Source organism: Squalius cephalus (genome assembly GCF_949319135.1).
Source record: "Squalius cephalus genome assembly, chromosome: 12".
NCBI lineage: Eukaryota > Metazoa > Chordata > Actinopteri > Cypriniformes > Leuciscidae > Squalius > Squalius cephalus.
The window spans coordinates 17,570,850-17,592,215 of NC_137133.1; the positions used below are offsets into that span (position 1 = coordinate 17,570,850).

The following is a 21,366-nucleotide window of genomic DNA, read 5'->3' on the forward strand; positions in this document are numbered from 1 at the left end:
CTGACGTCACAAACTACCTTACCTTACCTAATACCTTACCTTGCCTTACCTTACCTAACCAATCACGTCAACGTGTGAGCGTCAACGATTGGAGGCGGGGCTAATTTGCATATTGAACCGCATATACCAAATTAGGCAGGGGGGTAGATTTACATTCAAGCTATTTTAAGGCATAACGATTTTTTTTTTCAAGGAAAAACGTTTAAATATGTCATTTTGGTGATCAAAGGTGAGTTTTAAGCGATAAAAGGATTGACTACAGTGGGACTTTAACTGACAGTGAACCCCTTTATAATCTGACGATCTTAGATCAGTTTTTTCATCCCGTCATTTTTGTGATTTTCATTTCGACCTTTTTCTTTTCTCTCCTCTCCCTCTGTCATGAAGTGAGGAGCTGTTTATTGGGTGAGGCATTCGCTAGCAGGGGCCGATGGGTCCCGCCATCAGATCGCCACCGTCCTGTGTGTGCGAGGGCAGCGGTGGGCGTGAGTGGGAGACTGAATCAAAGGTGAGCTCTTGCTCAGGCACCCAGCGCAACTCTTTTCTCTGGCGTTCGCTTCCTTCAGCTTTATGTAACAGTTTATTGGGACCAAACACAAAGAACTGACTGTAAACTTAATTCTCTCTCAGACGTTGATTTGTCTGAATGGAAGAGAAAGCCAGCTGCCTTTTCTCTTTTAGGTGTTGGGTTAGATTACCGTCACTTCGCTGAAGAGGAGCTTAGCGCCTGAAACCTCTTGTCTGTCTTATTCGAGTGTTAGTTACTGAGGCGAGCTCTCCTGCTCTTACTCCATTAGCTTTTTGCCAATAGCATGGTGCAACACCAGTATTTACACTAATGGCATATTATTTTGTGGGACCTCAGTGACCCCCTACAGGAAGGCGAACCCCTCCCTGTTGCAATATTTTTAGCTCACGTGCCGGTGGATTGATGCCTGTTGCTCTGCTCTCTATGCTAGTGATCTTTTGTTTCACTGGAGATTTGGTGTGGAGGTGGAAAGAATTCATAATTCTGAGTTATGCAACTAGCCCTGGAGAAGATACAAGTGCAGCTTTCCTTTAAAGTCCCCTTGTGGTGAAAATCAAGTTTTTAATGTTGTTTATGTCTATGTGGTGTTTTTAATATGCTTTTAAGTCAAACCGTGTGCAAATTCATAAGTCAACACCATTGCTGAGTATTTTCTCCTTAAAATTGCAGTGAACCAAAGACAAACGTTTCTGACGTCACAATATGTAATTTAAAGGTGCTGTAGAATGGATTATTTTATTATTTTATAATGTTTCCTGGGGTGCCCTTATGATGTTAGTATGTTTTTTAGATCAAAATTTGTTATAATTTAGAAATAAAAGGCATATTTCCTAGCCTGATTTCATCCTCTGATTTGAACACTCAGTTTGAAGGGGCGTGTCTGCTGAGAGACTTCAGAGTAAACGCCCTCTGCTGTGATTGGCTGACATGCTTGCATATGAAATATCTGGCATTACATGTAGAGCTATCTGGAAAACTTTTACTATTACAGCTTTTATACGTTTTTACTATTACAGCTATCGGGATTAACGAATCATGAGAAGTTTTTTTAAGTATTTAGATCTATTCCCATCACATAAAAGGTTGCAGTGATGAGCATTGAGCAGATGACAGCCTGTTGATCGCGTGAATGAAGATCTAATCACTGCAACGCGATTTACTGATGCATAAACAGTGTTGAACGACTTTGAGAGAAAGATTATCTGTCTGAACTTGAACAATTACACATCAGAAATTCACATAACCCACTGGTTCTCCAGAGGCTCGGATGAAGGAGCTAAAAAAATATTTTTGTGTTCATTTGTACATCCAAACACTGAGCAACTGCCATGCTTCGTTCGCTCGTTTGCAAGCCACGATGTCTCTCGAGGAAAAAACAATATCGCGCTGGATCTAGATAACACAGTGTAAATTATCGTTAATAAAATCACTAATTACCGCTTGCGGGAATATAACGTTAGTTGAAATTGCCCCCTTCGTCCGTTTGAGACGCCGAGAGAAGCCTGGCTGCTTGATATTGTTCCAGGTTAGAAAAACAGTCCGTGGTGAAATGGGCAGAGCAACTAACAACTTCGAATTAAACTGTAGCGGTATCCGATTATAGATAGATAGATAGATAGATAGATTATAGATAGATCTGCCATTTTCCCTATGATCCTCCTCCTGCTTGTTTCTTCACCTGCAGAACTTCTGATGATCCGGCTGCGCAGTTTCGCCTGGCACTGAGCATGGGCTGGCATATGCAAATTTTTGGAGGCGTACATATTAATGATCCCGACTGTTGCGTCACAGTCGGTGTTATGTGGAGATTCGCCTGTTTTTCAGGGGTGTTTTTCAAAAACGAGATTTAAATAAGAAAGAGAAAACTATGGTGTTTGAGACTCACTGTATGTCATGTCCATTTACTGAACTCTTGTTATTTAACTATGCCAAGATAAATTCAATTTCACATTCTAGGGCACCTTTAAATATGTAATTTGGATGATCAAAGATGAGTTTTAAGGGATAAAATTATTAACTACTGGGGGACTTTAAGTAAATGTGGTTAATTAAGTAAATAGTCTCATCTGTTGGGTGCTTGGGTGAATTGTAGTGTCCTCCTGGGTCATTCTGGTTTTGCAGTACTTTTTGAACACATGATTGTGTTGTATTTTAAGGAAGAAATATAAAAGGGTATGCCAGTGGAGAGTTCTGAAAATATGCTCTGTTTTAGCTCTGGCACTTTATTGATTATAACTCGATATGTTTTATATGATAGCAAGTAAATTATGAGGATATAAATAAAGAGCTAAAGTTATTATTCCATTATTCAGTGAAGGTTTGAGAGTTAGCTTACATAAGAGTTGAAGTTACTCTCTGAAGCTTTACTGTATATTAAGTGGCCTTAACTAGCTAACCATTTGTTACAATTTACTTATGTGTATAGTGTTTTACATTTGTCATATTTGTGTGTAGTTTGGCATATGGTTAATAATTTTATGGTTTGTGTGTAGAGTTACTATACAAAAAGATTTTTTTTAGAAGAGTTATATACATATATATACACACACACACACATATATATATATATATATATATATATATATATATATATATATATATATATATATATATATATATATATATATATATATATATATATATATATATATATATATATATATATATATACATACATACACACACACACACACAGTACCGGACAAAAGTTTGGAAGCATTACTATTTTTAATGTTCTTTATGTCTCTTACGCTCTTCAAGCCTGCATTTATTTGATCAAAAATACAGAAAAAACCCCCAGTAATATTCTGAAATATTATTACAATTTAAAATGATGGAAAATAATAAATAAATAAAATACTTTAAAATATAATTTATTTTTGTGATGCAAAGCGGAATTTTCATCAGCCAATACTCAAGTCTTCAGAGTCACATGATCCTTTAGAAATCATTCTAATATTCTTATGTTGGAAACAGTTGTGCTGCTGCTTAATATAGTTTTGGAACCTGTGACTGCCACAGCAAAGTAGCTCACAAAGACGAATGGCCCAAAAGGAAACAGTCTTTAATATAATCCACAGATGAACACAGGATAAGCTCAGAGGAAAACACAACCACATTACATAAAGGACACATAACAGAACTGAGTAAACTGAGGGCTTAAATACACACAGAGATCATTAAAGTGACATACAACACCTGGGAAACTCAATTAACGACTATGGCAACTGATTAGGCAAGAGAGACTGTCACACAGAAAACAATGAGGACTGACTGAACCAAAACTCAAAAGTTAACTATAGACAGTGTATAACCCTGACAGTGACACTTTTTTCAGGATTCATTGATGAATAAAAAGTTTAGGCCATTTAAAGTTTAGGGTAAGAACACAGCATTTATTCAAAATAGAAATCTTTTCTAACAATATGAATCTTCACTATCACTTTTTATCAATTGATAAAATATTAATCAATTGAATAAAAGTATTAATTTACTTAAAAAAGAAGGAAAAAAAAAAACTGACCCCAAACGTTTGAATGGTAGTGTAAGTGTATATTGTTACAAAATATTTATATTTTAAAAATTCAGCTTTGCACCACAGAAATAAATTATATTTTAAAGTATATTTAAATAGAAATCCATTATTTTAAATTGTAATAATGTTTTTCAATATTGCTGTTTTTTCTTTATTTTTGATCAAATAAATGTAGGCTTGATGAGCATAAGACATATATATATATATATATAGATATATAGATATATAGATATATAGATAAGATATGTATACTGTATACAGCAATGATTCATAGAAAGAAATAACTTTACCTTGAGGACTGTAGATTATATAACAGTCTGTATTAGTGTCTCTGGTATGAAATCTGTGACATATATCTTTTTTTCTTGGATCACACAAATCAGTCCTCATTGCTCAGGTACCCTGAATGTGTCATTGTGTGTAATTGTGTGTCATGCGAGATGCTACATGCGAGAATACATGTATTGTATCATTCTGCAGGCTTATCATTCTTTGACTCATTTAGTTGCCACAGCAACCACATGTTCTTTTCCTGTAGCAATGTGTTGTAAAAATAGAGAAACGGGAAATGTTGGGAAGGTTGCATAAACCTAACTGGGATAGTTTTTCCTCAAACTTGTGGGCTAATTTGGCTTAGAAGCTTAATAATAGTTTTCCATCAAGATTCATTTACTGCCTCCTAAACTCATTGGCCTTATGAGCTCTTTAGATGGCTTGTATTCATATTTGAAATATACAGATGTATAAACTGGAATAATGAAATAAATGCTTCTTCATTGAAATACAGTAAAGGCTGTGAACAGCAGTCCTGCTGTGAATTACTGTCATCCTTGTGTAACAAACTCTAAAATCTGCTTTTCATGGTCAGAGTCCTCAGCAATGGTTACTATGACAACTCTGTGTTATATCTCATTCTCTTTGATATGCTGCAATGGATTATAGTCCCTAGGCATTATGTAAGAGGAGATTTAGCGCTAAAGGTGTTTCCTGCTCTGATTTCTCCTCTGACACATCGCTATCTTCTTCTTCTTTTTTTTTATCTTTAATTTGTCGTTTACTGGTATTAGCTGTTATAATGTGAACAAAAGGTTTGGATGATGCTAGACTGGCTGTTTGTGTTTCTCTTACACACTGACCAAATTGAAACAACTGTCATTTTAGACTGCATTTTGTTATTGGTCTAATCGAAAATCATCTTTTCTGGTTTTGTTCAGTTTCTCTAAAAGCAAATAACACTCCCCATAGAATTGTTTAAATGTATTAGTATTTTTAGTTGGTCCAAAGTATACATTTTCAGTGCATCCTGTCACTGTAAACCCGAATAAGTTGATAAACCCCCCAAAATTTTGGTCATCAATTACATAACATATTTTAAGTTAAGAAATTCAAAGTTGAAGTAAGTAGAGCAGGCAGATTATTTTGCACTCATACATTTTAATTGCTCTTAACTTAAAATATTTGGAAACTTGACTAGCTTTAACTTGCTAATTCAATAACTGCTAACTTGCTAATTGGTAACACAATGATTTGATAGCATTAGCATAGCATATCAATTGCTGAAAGAGTACAGTAATATATAACATTTAACAGAAATCTGTTCTCAAACCAAGCTCATGCTCACTCGTCACCATGATGGTAACTGCCCAAAAACCCATCTAAATTAACATAGCAAAATATTAAACACTGTTAAATCTCAAACTTAATATTAATCTTGCATAAACAAACATGGTGTATCACTTAATTTTAGCATTTACTCTCCCTTTCGAGTGTCATTGCAAAGCATGCTGGGAAATTGAAATCCCAGTCCAGTTTTAGTTCAATTTATTTGTTTAAATTAAAAGAAACAATTTCATAAAACTCAAAACAATGAAACAATTCTGATTACTTAAATGTCTCAGTTTTGTGAACTCAAAAGAAAAAGAAAGTTCTAAATACTCAATAAAAGTTAATTTGATTGAACTAATTTAATTTAAGTTTACCTTACTCAAACCAATTAATTGATTTACAGTGTGATGTCGGTTCCTCACACAAAGCACAAAGCTGGCTTTAGAAGACTCCAAAACAAACCACCCACCCCTACATTTCTCTTTGTAAAGAGACTGCAACAGACCTGGAGGTGTGGTGTAGTGGTTAAAATTGGACTGTTAGACAGAAGACCCAGGTTTGAGCCCCAATCCATGTTTGTAAGTTATCACCGTGACCTTGAGCAATACATTTAACCTTGTCTCTTTAATGCATGTGCTGTGGATTAAAGCATCCATACTTGTTACTAAACTACAGATTTGGGCTTTCCTGGGAGTTCAAGGCATCGCTTTTCAGTGTTTTATGCTTGTTGAATTTAATTCAGGCATATCAGGCAATCAGGTTTTCCAAATGTTACATCAGAAAGATGCAAACCTTTCCTCTCTTGTGATCATCATTCTTTTGAAAGAATTGAAAGAAGATTCCTTTACTGTCAACATTAGTTTAACTCACAATCAAAACTTAGAAAATATAATTGAATGCAAAGAGAGAGAAGTTTCCTGCTGGATCCCTTTAGTCAGAACAAAGGGAGTCTCTCTGAAAGAAAGTTAAATACTATCACTATGGATTTTTTTGGTGTTTTAATGGGACATCCTACCATTGTGATTCTATAAAGTAAGGAGGTATATCTTACATGGATACATTCCCATTTATTTCAAATCCAGTGGCCTGGATGGTGCATGCAGTCATGGAAGTACATGTTTGGAAATTCTTCTAAAAAATCAACATCCTTAACGCTTTGAACATCATAGAAAGTCAGTGGAGAAAGGCATATAGTTCATCATAACATCGTAATATACATCATATACATAATTCACCCGCTATATTGCTAAATTTACCAGATTTTTGTTATCAGCGTAAAAATATACCGGGATAACCTGTCTTCTCTTGAGACTCCCCTGCTTCTCAGCATAGTTAAAGGTCCCATTCCATGGATTATTTTTATTATTTTATCATGTTTCCAGGGGTGCCCTTATAATGTTAGTATGTTTTTTAGATCAAAAATTGTTATAATTTAGAAGTAAAAGGCATATTTCCTAGCCTGATTTCATTCCCTGGTTTGAACACCCTGTTTGAAGGGGCGTGTCTGCTGTGAGACTTCAGTGTAAACGCCCTCTGCTGTGATTGGCTGAAATGCTTGCATATGAAATATCTGGCATTACATGTGGAACTATCTGGAAAACTTTTACTATTACAGCTATTATACGTTTTTACTATTACAGCTATCGGGATTAACGAATCGTGAGAAGTTTTTAAAGTATTTAGATCTATTTCAATCACATAGAAAATTGCAGTGATGATGAGCATTGAGCAGATGACAGCCTGTTGATCGCGTGAAAGATCTTATCATTGCAACGCAGTTTCTGCACTCACTAATGATTTCACCAATGCAAACATGAGGTATATAAATACAGTAAGAGCTTCGTTGTGCAGTGTAACAGCGTCATTGATTTCATAACGAGTTTTGGCAAGTGTCCATATAAACTCGCGCTGTGTGTCACAGCTTGGCCGATTGGAAAGGGATTGTTCTGTGATCGCTTTCTGTATATTAATCACAGTTTAAGTAAGATTATTTTCATCCTACTAAGAGAAACGATGTCACTAAAGCAGGATGTAGAGGGGTGTAGTCCAATCCAGGCGTTTTTTGTAGTCAACTTCTGTTAAATAAAATATCTCGCTTGGCATTGAACTTTGAGCGTTATAATTTTACAGATATTATTTATACACTCACAACAACATTACACACTAACTAAACTTTGAAACATGGAATCGCATGCAACGGGACCTTTAATGATATGCTAAATCCGGCCCACACATTGATGTGATTGGTTACAATGTAGTTTGTGACGTAAGAAACACCTGCGGTTTCAAACCACGTTTTTGAGACTGTCTATGGCTCACTGCAGTTTTAAGGAGTTTTAAGTTTTATTTATATTAAATAATTTTGCCCTGTTACAGTAATAAAAAGAATGGGCAGATAGATGTAGATGCACAAGAAACAGTGGCATTTAATATCAGTGGTTTAAAATAAAATAAAAATATCTCCATATTCAGAGCAACTGCATGACTCTATATTCACAAGAAGTATAATGCATTAGATTACTTTTATGATAGTTATTTTTCCAGAATAACTGAGCAAAAATGTTACTTTTTATAAGCAAATGATAGAATTTTTGTAAAGTAATGGAATCCTCCAAAAAAAAAGATGTTTTTGTTATTCAGGATAAATCTGCTCGGTATGATACGGCTCGGCTCATTTCGCTTTTCCACTGCATGGTACGGCACTGCTCGACTCGTTTCGCTTTTCCACTGCGTGGTACGGCTCGGCTTGGCACGGTACGGCTTGCTTTGGCTCGGTTTGCTTTTCCACTGCAGTTTAGTACCGCTTCAAAGTGGGTGGGATTATAGACTGATCGTTATAGTGGTGCCACCTACTGCCGTGACATCATCCGCTCCTCGGCTACCAACGAGAGGAATGTCTGCACCTCGTCTACTGACCATGATTCAGCCATTTCTTTTTTCATGTTGCGTGTGACGGTCGTTTAAAGCAAGTCGTTTAAAAAAGTTGTGTGAACAAATGATACTGCGGTGGCTGTTTCTGCCAGCGGGTTTGGTGTCTTGTTTCCCAAATCCAATAACGCTGGTAGTGACGATTCTCTCTGACCAATCAGTGATCAGCAGTGTTTACACGTAACATTTTAGTATTGGTACGGCACGCTTGGAACCTCAACCGAGGTGGTACTATTTAAGCGAGCCGTACTGAACTGTATCATGGAGTTGAAAAAGTGCCAAAATGTGAGCCGTACCGAATCGTACCATGCAGTGGAAAAGCTCCAAAAAGTGAGCTGTACCGAACCGTACCATGCAGTGAAAAAGCATCAATATGGTATGAGAGTGTGTTGGCCAGGACAGATATTGTTAGTGTATAGTGTTTGATCGAATTCAACAATCTAGTAAAATTGCTAATATTGAATGTCCTTCTCTTTATTCCAGACCAGCAGTGTTCCTCCTGGTCGCCATCCCGAAATTTCAATGTGGATAGTAGCCTCACTCCACCCAGGAACATGAAGGGCTTATCAGGTGGTCGCGCACCGCACCATATTCCCACACTGCCCCCGTGTGGACTGGCGGAGTGCGAGCATCTCCATGACCTGCACGGCATGCATGTGTCCGATCTGCGCCACCACTACCTGCTCAGCCCCACGGAGACCTGCGTCATGGACTTCCATCACCGTCTTTCCCCCCGCAGCTCCATTCACTCTGATTGCATGATCATGTCACCCATGGTGCTACCTTCCACTGCCCCTGCCGACCACCTTTCCAGCAGCACCTTTCCCAGAATGCACTACAGTTCACAGTACTACGACCCAGCTGCCCGGGAAGACTGTGCAGCCATCACCACCTCAGCCACATCTGCCGCCACCGCTGCTGCAACATCTGCCTCTTACCATGGCAGCAGCAAGAGCAACCGCATCCCCGCAAATCTGCTGGACCAATTCGAAAAGCAGATTCCGCTTCATCGCGACGGCTTCCATACGCTGCAGTACCAACGCACATCCGCCGGCACTGGAGGGGAACAGCGCAGCGAGAGCCCCGGTCGTATCCGACACTTGGTGCACTCCGTCCAGAAGCTCTTCACCAAGTCCCACTCACTGGAGGGATCGTCCAAGATGAATGGCACTAAAGGTGACAGTGGAGGTGGGGGAAGCCATCACCATCACCATGGCAATCATCACTCATCCAAGCACGGCAGCAAACGCAGTAAAAGCAAGGAGCGCAGGCACCGGTCGGGGACGGGGGGCTGGTGGAGCTCGGATGACAACCTAGACAGCGACAGCACCTACCGCACGGCCAGCGCTTTGAGCCGCCACCATCACGAACATGTCGGTCACAGTTTCCCAGAATCCATGCACAGTCACTTTGGAGACCACTCGCTCAAAACCTCCAAAAGCAACAACGACGTCAAGTGTTCGGCCTGCGAATCCATGGCACCTGAGGGAAAGTTCATGAAGAGGAGTTCCTGGTCAACACTTACCGTCAGTCAGGCCAAAGAGGCCTATCGAAAGTCCTCCCTTAACCTGGAGAAGCCCATGATGCATCAGGACTTTAAACCATCATTCCGGTCTTCACACTACCTACAGGTGAGTCATGGCTTTCATCCTTGAGAAGATGTCATGATGGTGCCACAACTGCTGTTCAGAAATTAACCAGTCATGATTTTGTGATATAATCACATTTATAATTAGTGTATCATGGTGTGACGTGACACATTACCAGGGATAAGTAATTTGGCTGTCTACACTGAAAACGGAAATGCTGTGCCAACACAGCACAGCACAGCACAACTCGACACGACACAACACAACACAACACAACACAACACAAAGCCAATCAAAATGTATCGGATGTTTAAATTACTGTTTTGTGGAACAGGATTTTGGACCAATGAGATTTCACTCTGGGCTGGCTACCCATAAGCCCAAAACATAACTGCCTAGTATAACTTTCAACTAATCCTGAAGACCTTGAAAAGCTTGTTCGGGTATGTTTGAAAGTGGACTCTGCAGGAAAGTAGACCTCAATGTCCAGAGTTGAGAACCGCTGATTTCATGTAGCTTCGTTGCACTTCAGAATTGACGCAATCGGTGCTACAGTGTAAGTGGTTATTAGCGTAAATTACTTCTTTTACAGTATTTTTGTGCATTTTTCATAACTGTAGGGAACAACTGTCTGTTTAGTCCACTTTCTTTTATCCAAACAGATGTTTGTGGGCCATGATGCAATTGAATCTAGTAATTGATTATCTAGTGTTATCTACTGTTATTGTTTAAGGCCCGTGGGAAACATTGATGCCTAAGAATAGGGGATCAATACAAACATGATCCGTGATGTAGTGAAAGACTGCAGTTAAATCATGTGATAGTGAGAACATGTTTGATCAAATAAAAGCAATGATGTGAAACAGTTTTATTTTGTTTCGTATGGACAGAAAATCTCGAGTAAATCTATGTATTTTCTTACTCACTGTAGGCCTAATGTTTGTTCTGCGTGTGTCAAGATCTAGCAAGACAAATTCATCAAAAGACTACTTAAAGGGATGGTTTGGAGGAAAATCAACCTAGGGCACCATGCACCATGACCTCGAGCCAGACACCCCCCCAGAAGCCTTTTTTCCCTTGGTCGAACATTATTAAAGTTAGAGCTTATTTAGAGAGTTCAGCCGAATGGCTTAGTGCAGGCGCTAATGGATCCAAGGATGTATCTCGTAAATTACCCCACTAATAATGCCCAGAATGGTACCAAACTTATACAGTAGTACAAATAGGTTCTGTACTCTTAAAACGAGGCATTGGAAAGTTTGTATGTACATCAGGAGTTTATTTAAATATCACTTGCCTGATGGCTCATGCTACTGCTAACCTGGACGTCGAGGTCACTTCCGTGATCTGGGAAAAGCACGCAAAAGTCCTGGCGGAAAGCGATGCATAAGGATGTAGTGTAACGACGAATTTTTTTTTTTTCCCGAAGTGTTGACAACTTAGTGTTAACTAATAATTGTTGCAAACTGGTACTACCAACAAAATATTAATGCATTCCTGGAAATGGGCGTCGTTACACTACATCCTTATGCATCGCTTTCTGCCAGGACTTTTACGTGCTTTTCCCAAACCACTGAAGTGACCTTGACGTCCGAGTTAGCGGTAGCATAAGCCATCAGGCATGTGTTATTTAAATAAACTCCTGATGTACTTACAAACTTTCCAATGCCTCGTTTTATGAGTACAGAACCTATTTGTACTACTCTAGAAGTTTGGTACCATTCTGGGCATTATTAGTGGGGTAATTTACGAGATACATCATAGGATCCATTAGCGCCTGCACTAAGCCATTCGGCTGATATCTCTAAATAAACTCTAACTTTAATAATGTTCGACCAAGGGAAAAAAGGCTTCTGGGGGGGGTGGGTGTTTGGCTCGAGGTCATGGTGCAAAGGACCCTAGGTTGATTTTACTCCAAACCATCCTTTTAATAATGTGTAGTATACACTGTATGTTACCTACTGTTATTTAAAAATAGTAATTGTACAGTAAGTATTATAGGAATTGTTCACCCAGAAAATAAAATTTGCTGTTAATATCCCCAGGCCATCCAAGATGTAGTGGCTTTTATTCTTCAGTAGAACAGTACAGAAGATTTTGAGCTGAAACCGTGGTCCTTGCTGATTCATATAATGCAAGTCAATGGCAAAACAAAATTAATACCTGTGGCTCCTGATGATACATTGAGGTCTTATGAAGTAAAACGATAATTCTGTGCAAGAAACTGAGCATAACTGACAACATTATTACCTGTCATCCACAGCCTTGGCAAACAGTCCTGAACGAGTTCACGACAGTCTGGAGCGCAAGCTTCCTGTTGCATTAAGACATATGCGTGGGAGCTCAAACATTGGGAATCTGTGAAAAGTCAATCTTCCCGATTGAGATCACGCAAGCAAACGTAATCTTATTTTTTTTTATAGGTTGCTTCCAGGATAAGCACAAGTAAGTACCATTTTGATGAACAATACAACACACGTGTCCTACCTCTCTTGTTCCCGAGCATACTTCAAAATGCAACAGAAAACTCATACCACAGACTGTAGTGAACGCGCTCCGGACCGTTTGCCGAGGCTGTGGATTACAGTGAATAATGTTGTAAATAATGTTCAGTTTCTTGCACAGAACGATAATTTCTCTTCATAAGATCTCAATGTATCGTCAGGAGCCACAAGTAGTTTTTAAATCTTAAAGTAACGGTAACCACTGACTTGCGTTATATTAATCAGCAAGGACCACGGTTTCAGCTAAAAACCTTCTGTACTGTTCTACTGAAGAAAAAAAAACTAAACTTGTCTGATCGTAACGTGTTTTTTTTTCTCAGCACGCACGCACACACACACACACACACACACAATTGTTAATCTCAATTTTCAACTGCGTTTCTCAGAAATTTCTTACTGCACCTTTAATGGTCAACCGATATATTGGCAAGGCTGATGTATCAGCAGATATTTGGCATTTTTTAAATGAATGACATTGGCAAATACGTTTTTCTTTTTGGCCGTTAATTGTTGGAAGCGGTACTTTTATTTTGACAGTGGAGAAAACGCCAGCATGTTTTTAACAATTTGAGAAAAACACTACAAAGATACACAAAGAAGTTGCTTTCTAAAGTATAATTCTTTTTATTTTACATTTTTTCTCATCAAGTTCATTTTTTCTTATTGATTCATTTTCAAATAATTTATTTCTGATGTAGTAAATGTAAAATAAATGTAAATTTCATTGCAGCATGTGTTATCTTTAAATGAAATAGGTTGCTATTACATGCATCAGCTTTTAATCGTCCACCCTGCTCTAAGATATTGACATGTCATTCCATCGCTAATTTAATTCTGATGATTTTAACAGATCTTAATGAAATCAACTTTCACACTGGAATGTAAGATCAATTCAAACACATTGCATTGTGGGATATAGTATTTCACACATTGTGCTTTGTTGCATACTGCTTCTGATTCTCAATCTGAATTATGGCATGGGGCAAATATAGGTCATGCTGACTGCTACATAGTGTTATTCAGCTAATCAGTTCCTGACATCAAAATGACATCTTCCTCCTTGAAGCTTAATTATGGCATAAGTAGACTCCTTGTACTGAGGAGCTGAGGACTACTTTGTACAAATCGTCAGCACATACTGTTCTACAGCATTGTCATGTTTGCATAGGAAAAAAAAAGCAAGGCCTTTTTTGTCGACCTCATTAGAAACTGTCAGTGCTCAAGAGAGATGACAGCCTGGGTGAGTTTTAAGTGACATTTAAATAGATACACTCACTAATTAACCATTCAGAGATAGCCATGAACTTCAGATTTGATCTCATTGTAATTCAGCTGTGTTCCAGTGTGTTTAACCAGCCAGATGTGTATATGGGTTGTAGTGGTTTAACGTGCAAAACGGTAGTTTAGGCTTTGTGGGAATTTGAATCAAGTTGATGAAAAAGACATGTCCAGGCAAGTCTTTCTCTAATTTTTTTCTTATACAATTCCCCTTTCCCATTGTCAACAAATTAGGCAATTGTTGGTAGATAGTAAATATATACTGCTATGAAATAAATGTTGATACTATACTCAGAAAAAAAAATGTAGGCCCAAATTTTAAATGTATGTGTTTGAACTGCAGATCAAATTCCCGTCCTTTTGGAATACACAGTATTCTATACACTAATAAACGTAATGCATATTTGTCAGTCATACATAAATGAAATCAGGATATAATAATGGGCTGGAAATATGACAACGTTTTCAACTAAAAGCGTAAAACTTTTTATGCATTTTGGCCGTTCATTTACATGACAATGCCGTTTTGGGTGCCTGAAAATGCAAACTTTTTTAAAAACGTCTCCTTGTAAAAAGACAAAAATGCGAATCTCTGAAAACGATGACATCATTCACATGCGTATTACGTGTTCAGTCTATAGTGTCTACATCGAATGGCCTGGCAGCAAAATACAGCGTTTTTAGTCGTTTTCGTGGATCCGTGTGAATGGGGATCGTTTTGACAATGTACACGGAAAACTCAAAGGAAAAACTTATCAGTTTTAAGCATATCGTTGTCGTGTAAACGTACCCTTAATTATTAGCGATTTGCATCTATTTGATTTTTCTAAATGCATTTATTCGAATTGCGCAGAATCAGCATAAATCTGTTCACTGTGAAAACAATTACATTACTACAGATAAAAAGTTTGAACATTGTTAAAATATGGCTAGCTGTGGAACCAGCAATATTCAGTTAGTTAAATGTATAGCGGAGGATTTTCTTTTTCCGGGTGGATCATCAAGACTATTGGTCCTCCTAAGTGTCAATCATTCTGGTGATATGTTTACGTAAGGCCGTCGTACGTGCTCGTGCACACGATTCACACGATGGCATGCGCTCAAAACACAGGTTGGGCTTCAGTCGCGAAGTTTCTACTTGACAGGTAAAGTTTGGCATGCTATTTGGAGAAATCCATTTAAAATCACTGCTAGTAAAAGTTAACGTAAGCTATGATTAGCTCGTGCATGCTCTCTCGTGCACACGTTTAATAGGCGTTCCCTCTCGGGAGCAGGTAGAGTGTTGCGCATGTGCATTTTTTCAAAAAGTGGAGTGGGCGGTTCTTTTCTAAAATTCGGGAAAATCCTCCGCTATACCTTTAAAATGTATGAGATTAATACAAATTGGATTTATTGATGATAAATATAAACCTTGTTATTGTATATTTAAATCACATTAGTTTATTTGTTCTATGACAGGAATCGTACCTGTTTATGTATGACTGACTCAAATATGAATTATGTTAAGTCTACTAGTGGCTGTTTACACAACACCGTTTTCAACTAAAAACTGAAAAAACGACAACTGCGTTTTGGGGGCCTGAAAACGCAAACTTTTGAAAACGGTACCGTTATCGTCTCTGTGTAAACTACAAAAACATGAATTTGTGAAAACGGTGATGCGCAATCATATTACGTATTCAGTCTATTGGCGCAAAGTGTTTCTTTACAAAGTGACATTGCCAAATACTGGCCTAGAATGAATAATACAGATTCATGTGAACGGGGATCATTTTGACAAAGTTGCCGTCTGTGCGCGTAAAACACAAAGGAAATGTTTTTGTACATCGTACATCGTTGAAATGTACATCGTTGTCGTGCAAACGTACCCTTAATTTATGTCAAAACTGTGCAATCCAAATGGATGATTTTTATATTCAGTTAAAAAACAAATCTTATATAGGGCTTTTTTTTGTAATTTGGTCTTGGAAGCATTAAGCCTACTGTTTGATTGAATTGATTTGAATATTTTGGTATCTTGGCAAATCTGAGCACAGCTTGGGACATTATTGAGATCTGTTCTGAAACTCAAGGAGTCACGTGTGAGATTACCTCAGCCCTACTGAAAAGATCAGATGAATTTCAGTGCTGGTTTGCTACTGGACTAGTTAGTCGAGCCGTGTTGTTCACCACCAAAATTTAGCATGGTCTTTTTTGTGAAGCTGATTTACCAAGGAAATCTGGGAAAGAAGAGTTCAAAGGTCTTCGGCTAAACATCACCCTGATTAATCATCTAGCTTCATAAATGTTAGCACAGCTCTGTTTCTTTGAAACTTCATTTTCTTAACTTCCTTATCAACTCCAACCCCTGGAGACATTTCTATCTCCCAGCAAATAGAGTAAGCGAAATGTCGAGAAAGGACCTGAACTCAATCTGAATTTGCAATGATAGCATGCAATCTCACATTGAGTGGAAATGTCTAAAAGTATTCTGCAGGCCTCGTTTCACCATCTGATGGTTTTATCTTGTTTTGATTCCTCTAATCCTGCTCTTGAGTGGAGTTATATCTCTATCTGCACTTCTTCACTGTCAGTGCAAAATGAACGTTCACTTACAGTATACGAGTGTGTTGTCTGTAGTGCCTCCTTGTGGTGGAGTAATGTAGCCCCCTTCTAGCAGAGAAGAATCATAAAGATAACATCCTATGTGAAAAAGAAGTGCGCATAAATATGCACTTGTAGTGTACTTCAAATCTTAAAAGTATATTTTAAAAAACTGTACTTGCAGGTAATATAATATTAATGAATTTGAAGGTCACTTAAAGGGATAGTTCACTCAAAAATGAAGAGTCTGTAATCATTTACACACCCTCAAGTTGTTCCAAACCTGTATCAATTTCTTCTGCTGAACACAAAAGAAGATATTTTGAAGAATGTTGATAGCCAAACAGTTAATGCACCAAATAGAAAGTTGACTTCTATAGTATGTAAGAAAAAAAAACAAAAAAACAATGGAAATCAATGGCTACTGTCAACTGTTTGATTACCAACATTCTTCAAAATATATTATTTTGTGTTCAGCAGAAGAAAGAAATTCAGTATATTTAACCATATTTCAAAAACAATACAATTAATTATGAAATTACATGTAAAGATGCTGAACTTAAGTGGTTCAGAAAAGCACTCTTAAGTTCAAACTAATTGCATTGATTGTTTGAAATGAAAGAGTTCGATGTATTATGATAATTATGATAATATACTGCAACTTTCAGAAATTCCTCCCTGTTTGTTGAAACTAAACTGTAAAAATAACTTTGAACTTCACACACTTTGTGACATCGCACAGATACATGCACCAAGACAGTATAGTCCAAAAACTGGAGAGAGGGTGCTGGTAATGTTGAAATTATGATTATTATTAGTATTAAAGACTAATATTATATCAGAAAAATATGATATAATAAAAACTGATATGACACTGTTGAAAGTGAAATGAAGCATAGGCTTATGAAAAGAGATATTCTACAACACAATCAGAGATAGAACTGGGAACCTGTTGTCTGTTACGCTCTGCTGAGGAGATGAATGCTATTCTCATGACACTGTCTAGACATTGTCTTTGATTTTATCATAGTGATGTGGTTCAGAATCCAGTCACAGAGAACATTAAACTGCCACTGAATAAGTCAGTTGAATTAGTCTGACTCAGTTTAAAGGGAAGTTTAATAAAAAAATAATATCAGTCAACTGCATTTGTAGCATAATGTTAATTACCACAAACATTGCTTTGACTCGTTCCTACAAACGTTTGATAGGGCCCTTGTCTTTAACCACATGAAAAGGAGATTACGATAAAGCACTTACAATGAGAGTGAAAGTGCTTACATTAATTCTTCTGTTTAAACTTCTGCTTAAGTGTTTAAGGAATCATTTTAGGAGTTGCTTTAGTCCTTTTGGGTATATAGTGTTGCATTTTTATGTCAATCTGATTGTAAAATTGGACAAAAAAAGGTTTAATCCTCTGGTGCTCTTTGCGTGACGGTCAAAAATGACCATTTAATGAAATTAATGTACTACAATTTAGTTCAAAAATGTTTTTTATTAAATATTTTGTATTTTTAGGAGATTTAATGATACTAAATTATATTTATGCAGTAGTTTATTTCGTTGATATAGTTTAATCCATTTATTCACTTTTTGAGCATAGACCTGAAAATGAAATTTCCTAAACTGTGATAAATATTGAATGCTGTAGAGCACGAACTTAAAGGACACTTGGCAGATTATTGCTGAAATGAGAAAAATAAGTTTTGAAAAGTGAACAAAAATTTTATTGAATTTTACGTTTATTGTTATGAAAAATGCACAGAAATACTATTTTCAATATTTATATGAAATATACATGTATATTTGCCAAAACAAGTTTTACTCTAAAATGGCGAGGAAATCAAAGCCATACAAATCGTTTTCCAAAACGTATCTCAAAATTGAGCTTTCAGTAAGATTTTGTTTGGCCGCAGTACCAAAAGTTTCCACTTGATCAAGTTTGTTTCCCATTCATTTCCAATGCGGTCATTTTTGACCATGAGAAGTACAAGTGTGACTATTTTTTTTCAGTATCATTTGAACATTTTGAACCTTTACAAAGTTTCGTACCATTCCGATGAAGTAAATAATAATAAGATTAAACAAAAAAACGTAATTTTTTTCTGTCAAAAGGGACAGATGAGCATCAGGGGCCGTATTCACAAAGCATTTTATCTTACCACTAGGAGTACTCCTAAATAGCACTAAAATATTTTAGCTAGGAGTTTTCTCTTAAAAGTTATTCACAACGCCTTTCAGACCTACTCTTAGTAAATAAAAATGACAACTCCTAAACTAAGAGTGAGTCTTCGTTGCTATGGATGACGTCATTACTCATGCACGAGCTTGACTGAAGTGACCACCTTGATTGGCTGATGATTGTAACTGATTCGATGATTTCGATTTTTTTTTGATGAATGATTCCAAACACCTCCCCTACGATGATGAGTGACAGGTGACAGGTCTGAGAATGCGTGCGCTACACAAGTAGTGCGAAGGACGGTAAATAAAGAGTAAGGCAAAACAAATAGCCTAGTAGCCTAATGAAACATATGGATTGATGCAATATCTTTGCAACATTATTGAATTAATCTGTCACTATATGCCTCTGCCTACGTTTGCAAAGAGAAGAACATTTTAATTTGATTCACAATGAAACGTTACAATTAGTTTACATGCAATGAGTAGCCTAGTTTTGTTTTTTGTTGGTGGCGTTATTGCATCCCTAGTTATGCCTACAATGCAAAATTGTTCCCTCGCGATTGGAAGCTCCTGTAGCCGCCGCATACGCATTTCAAAACATCGCAACGTGAAATGGCACAAAAAGCGGTTTGTGAATAGGTCTTAGTGAGTTAGGAGTCCTCTGGCCTTCTTTTAAGCTGTCCCAGGCTTAGCTGCTACTTTTAGGGCTAAAATGCTTCGTGAATTACTCTTAGTCCAAAAAATTAGGAGTCCTAAAGTTACGAGTGACACGCCCATTATTTTTAGGAGTTGCTCCTAAATTCGCCAGTTAGGAGCTACTTTTAGCCTTAAAATTCTTTGTGAATACGGCCCCAGAGGATTAAGGTTAAAAAAATGTTTCACCGTGAAATCCTTTTAACATGCATACAGTTTACGTCTCATGTCTGTACTACTGAAACAGTGAGTATTTTAATGTTTATGAATTTGTCCCATTCACTTACATTGTAATTGCCTCACTTCAACCAGATATTCGTTTTTAGTTTGTTTGTTTGTTTGTTTGTTTGTTTGTTTGTTTATTTCAAGAAAAGGATGAACAAGTGGAAATAAATTGTTGTGGTAATCATTAAGATTATGCAGCAAATTCTATAGAATTTGTACTGAGCAAAGAATATTCCTAATAAGAGTGGAGAACATGGTCTGTCAATGGGTTAAAGACTATCTTTTGAGTTAATTTAGATTAAGAAGTAGCCACATGTCCAATTGCATGAATTGTTTACTCTGTAACAATAGCCTGTCAATTTCAACCAATTTGATCCATTTAGGCTGATTTGCGACCCAATGGTGTGCAATAGGTAGGCGATACCATTTGTTGCTATATGCAATAAATTAATGATCCATTATGAGAAGTGAACATGGGCTATTGTGTGTTTTAGCATGGCTAGAAACTGGTATTGACCAATCAGAAGCCAGGACCAGAGCTATACATTTTATAATTCACAACATTAAGCACATCAACTTAATGCTCATCATGTCCTCTTGTTACAGTGTTGTATTTGTGTCACCGTCTAATGCAATATTTTGAAATCTACATTGTTACTCAACAATACAAACAAAAGTATAATGCATAATGTAATGACTGATGCGTTTGATGTCTTCAGTTCATATAAATATTTACTTGGATACATGTTTGCATATCTATTTTGTATTTGATGGTATAGTATCTAGATTGCAGGATTTTTCTTTGGAACCCCATTCGGATACATGGCTTTTCACCTGTGTGTTCTCATGTTTCTAGAGAATTTAGTCAATTTTATTAACTTGTAAATCTTCTTTTAGCAGCAAAACTTGAACCAAACATTTCTGTAGCTGTTTATAATAAGGCCTGGTCTCCTTTATACATTCTGTTGAGTATTAATAAACTGTTTGCTTAATATCTGCTAACACTTTATTGTGATGCTCCCCCGACAGGTATTCTACTGACTACAAGTAAGTTTGCAACTACATGTCAACCTATTCTACTAACCCGAATAGTCTAACTAATACTCTAATAGAGAGTTAGTTGGCATGTAGGTGCAACATTATACTCAAAATAGTGTCTAAAGGGGACCATCAAAATAAAGTGTTACCTAAGACTTTAGGTACATTTTTCCCCTTTCACACAGCAATCCCGGTAAACTACTGTAAAATTGCCAGAGCGATTTTAGCAGTAAATTAAAAAATGTACTGTTCACACAAGCAACCGCGTTCTGGCTTTTTACCGGGAACAGACCATTCACATATCAGTTCAAAAATACCAGTAAACTCTGTGATGATGTCATTAACTGGAAGTAACCTCTAAAGTTGTTGACAAATCTCTTGATCCGCCCGGACGAGGAGAAGAGCTTTAGTTTCAGTATCCCTCCAATTGAAGACATTGGTAAACAGTGCTGAGTAAACACGTCATCTGCGTCATAATTTTACGGATGGCCCAGATGCCCTTTCAACGGCTTCTGATTGGCCCAAATTACTTCTTACGTCAGCATGTTCTGACCTCGTACGTGCAAAATACCAGTACTTAGATTCAATGAGGAGTCTACCGACATGAGCTCATCCCCAAAATGGCTTAATTATCATAGAGATGAAAGAAAGTCAAATTATATTTCTTCACCATTT

At 37.2% G+C, this 21,366-nt stretch overlaps 1 protein-coding gene across 1 annotated transcript in view; it reads left to right on the forward strand.

Annotated features, from left to right (window-relative positions):
* Nucleotides 1-387: 387 nt before the first annotated feature.
* The window catches only part of LOC307168974 (disks large-associated protein 2-like), a 93,030-nt gene continuing 72,051 nt past the window's right edge, over nt 388-21,366 (forward strand). The window contains exons 1-2 of the mRNA XM_079889294.1: nt 388-508; nt 9,081-10,228. Coding sequence (XP_079745420.1) covers nt 9,152-10,228 — 1,077 coding nt within the window. The 5' untranslated portion in view covers nt 388-508; nt 9,081-9,151. The remainder of the gene's footprint in view (nt 509-9,080; nt 10,229-21,366) is intronic.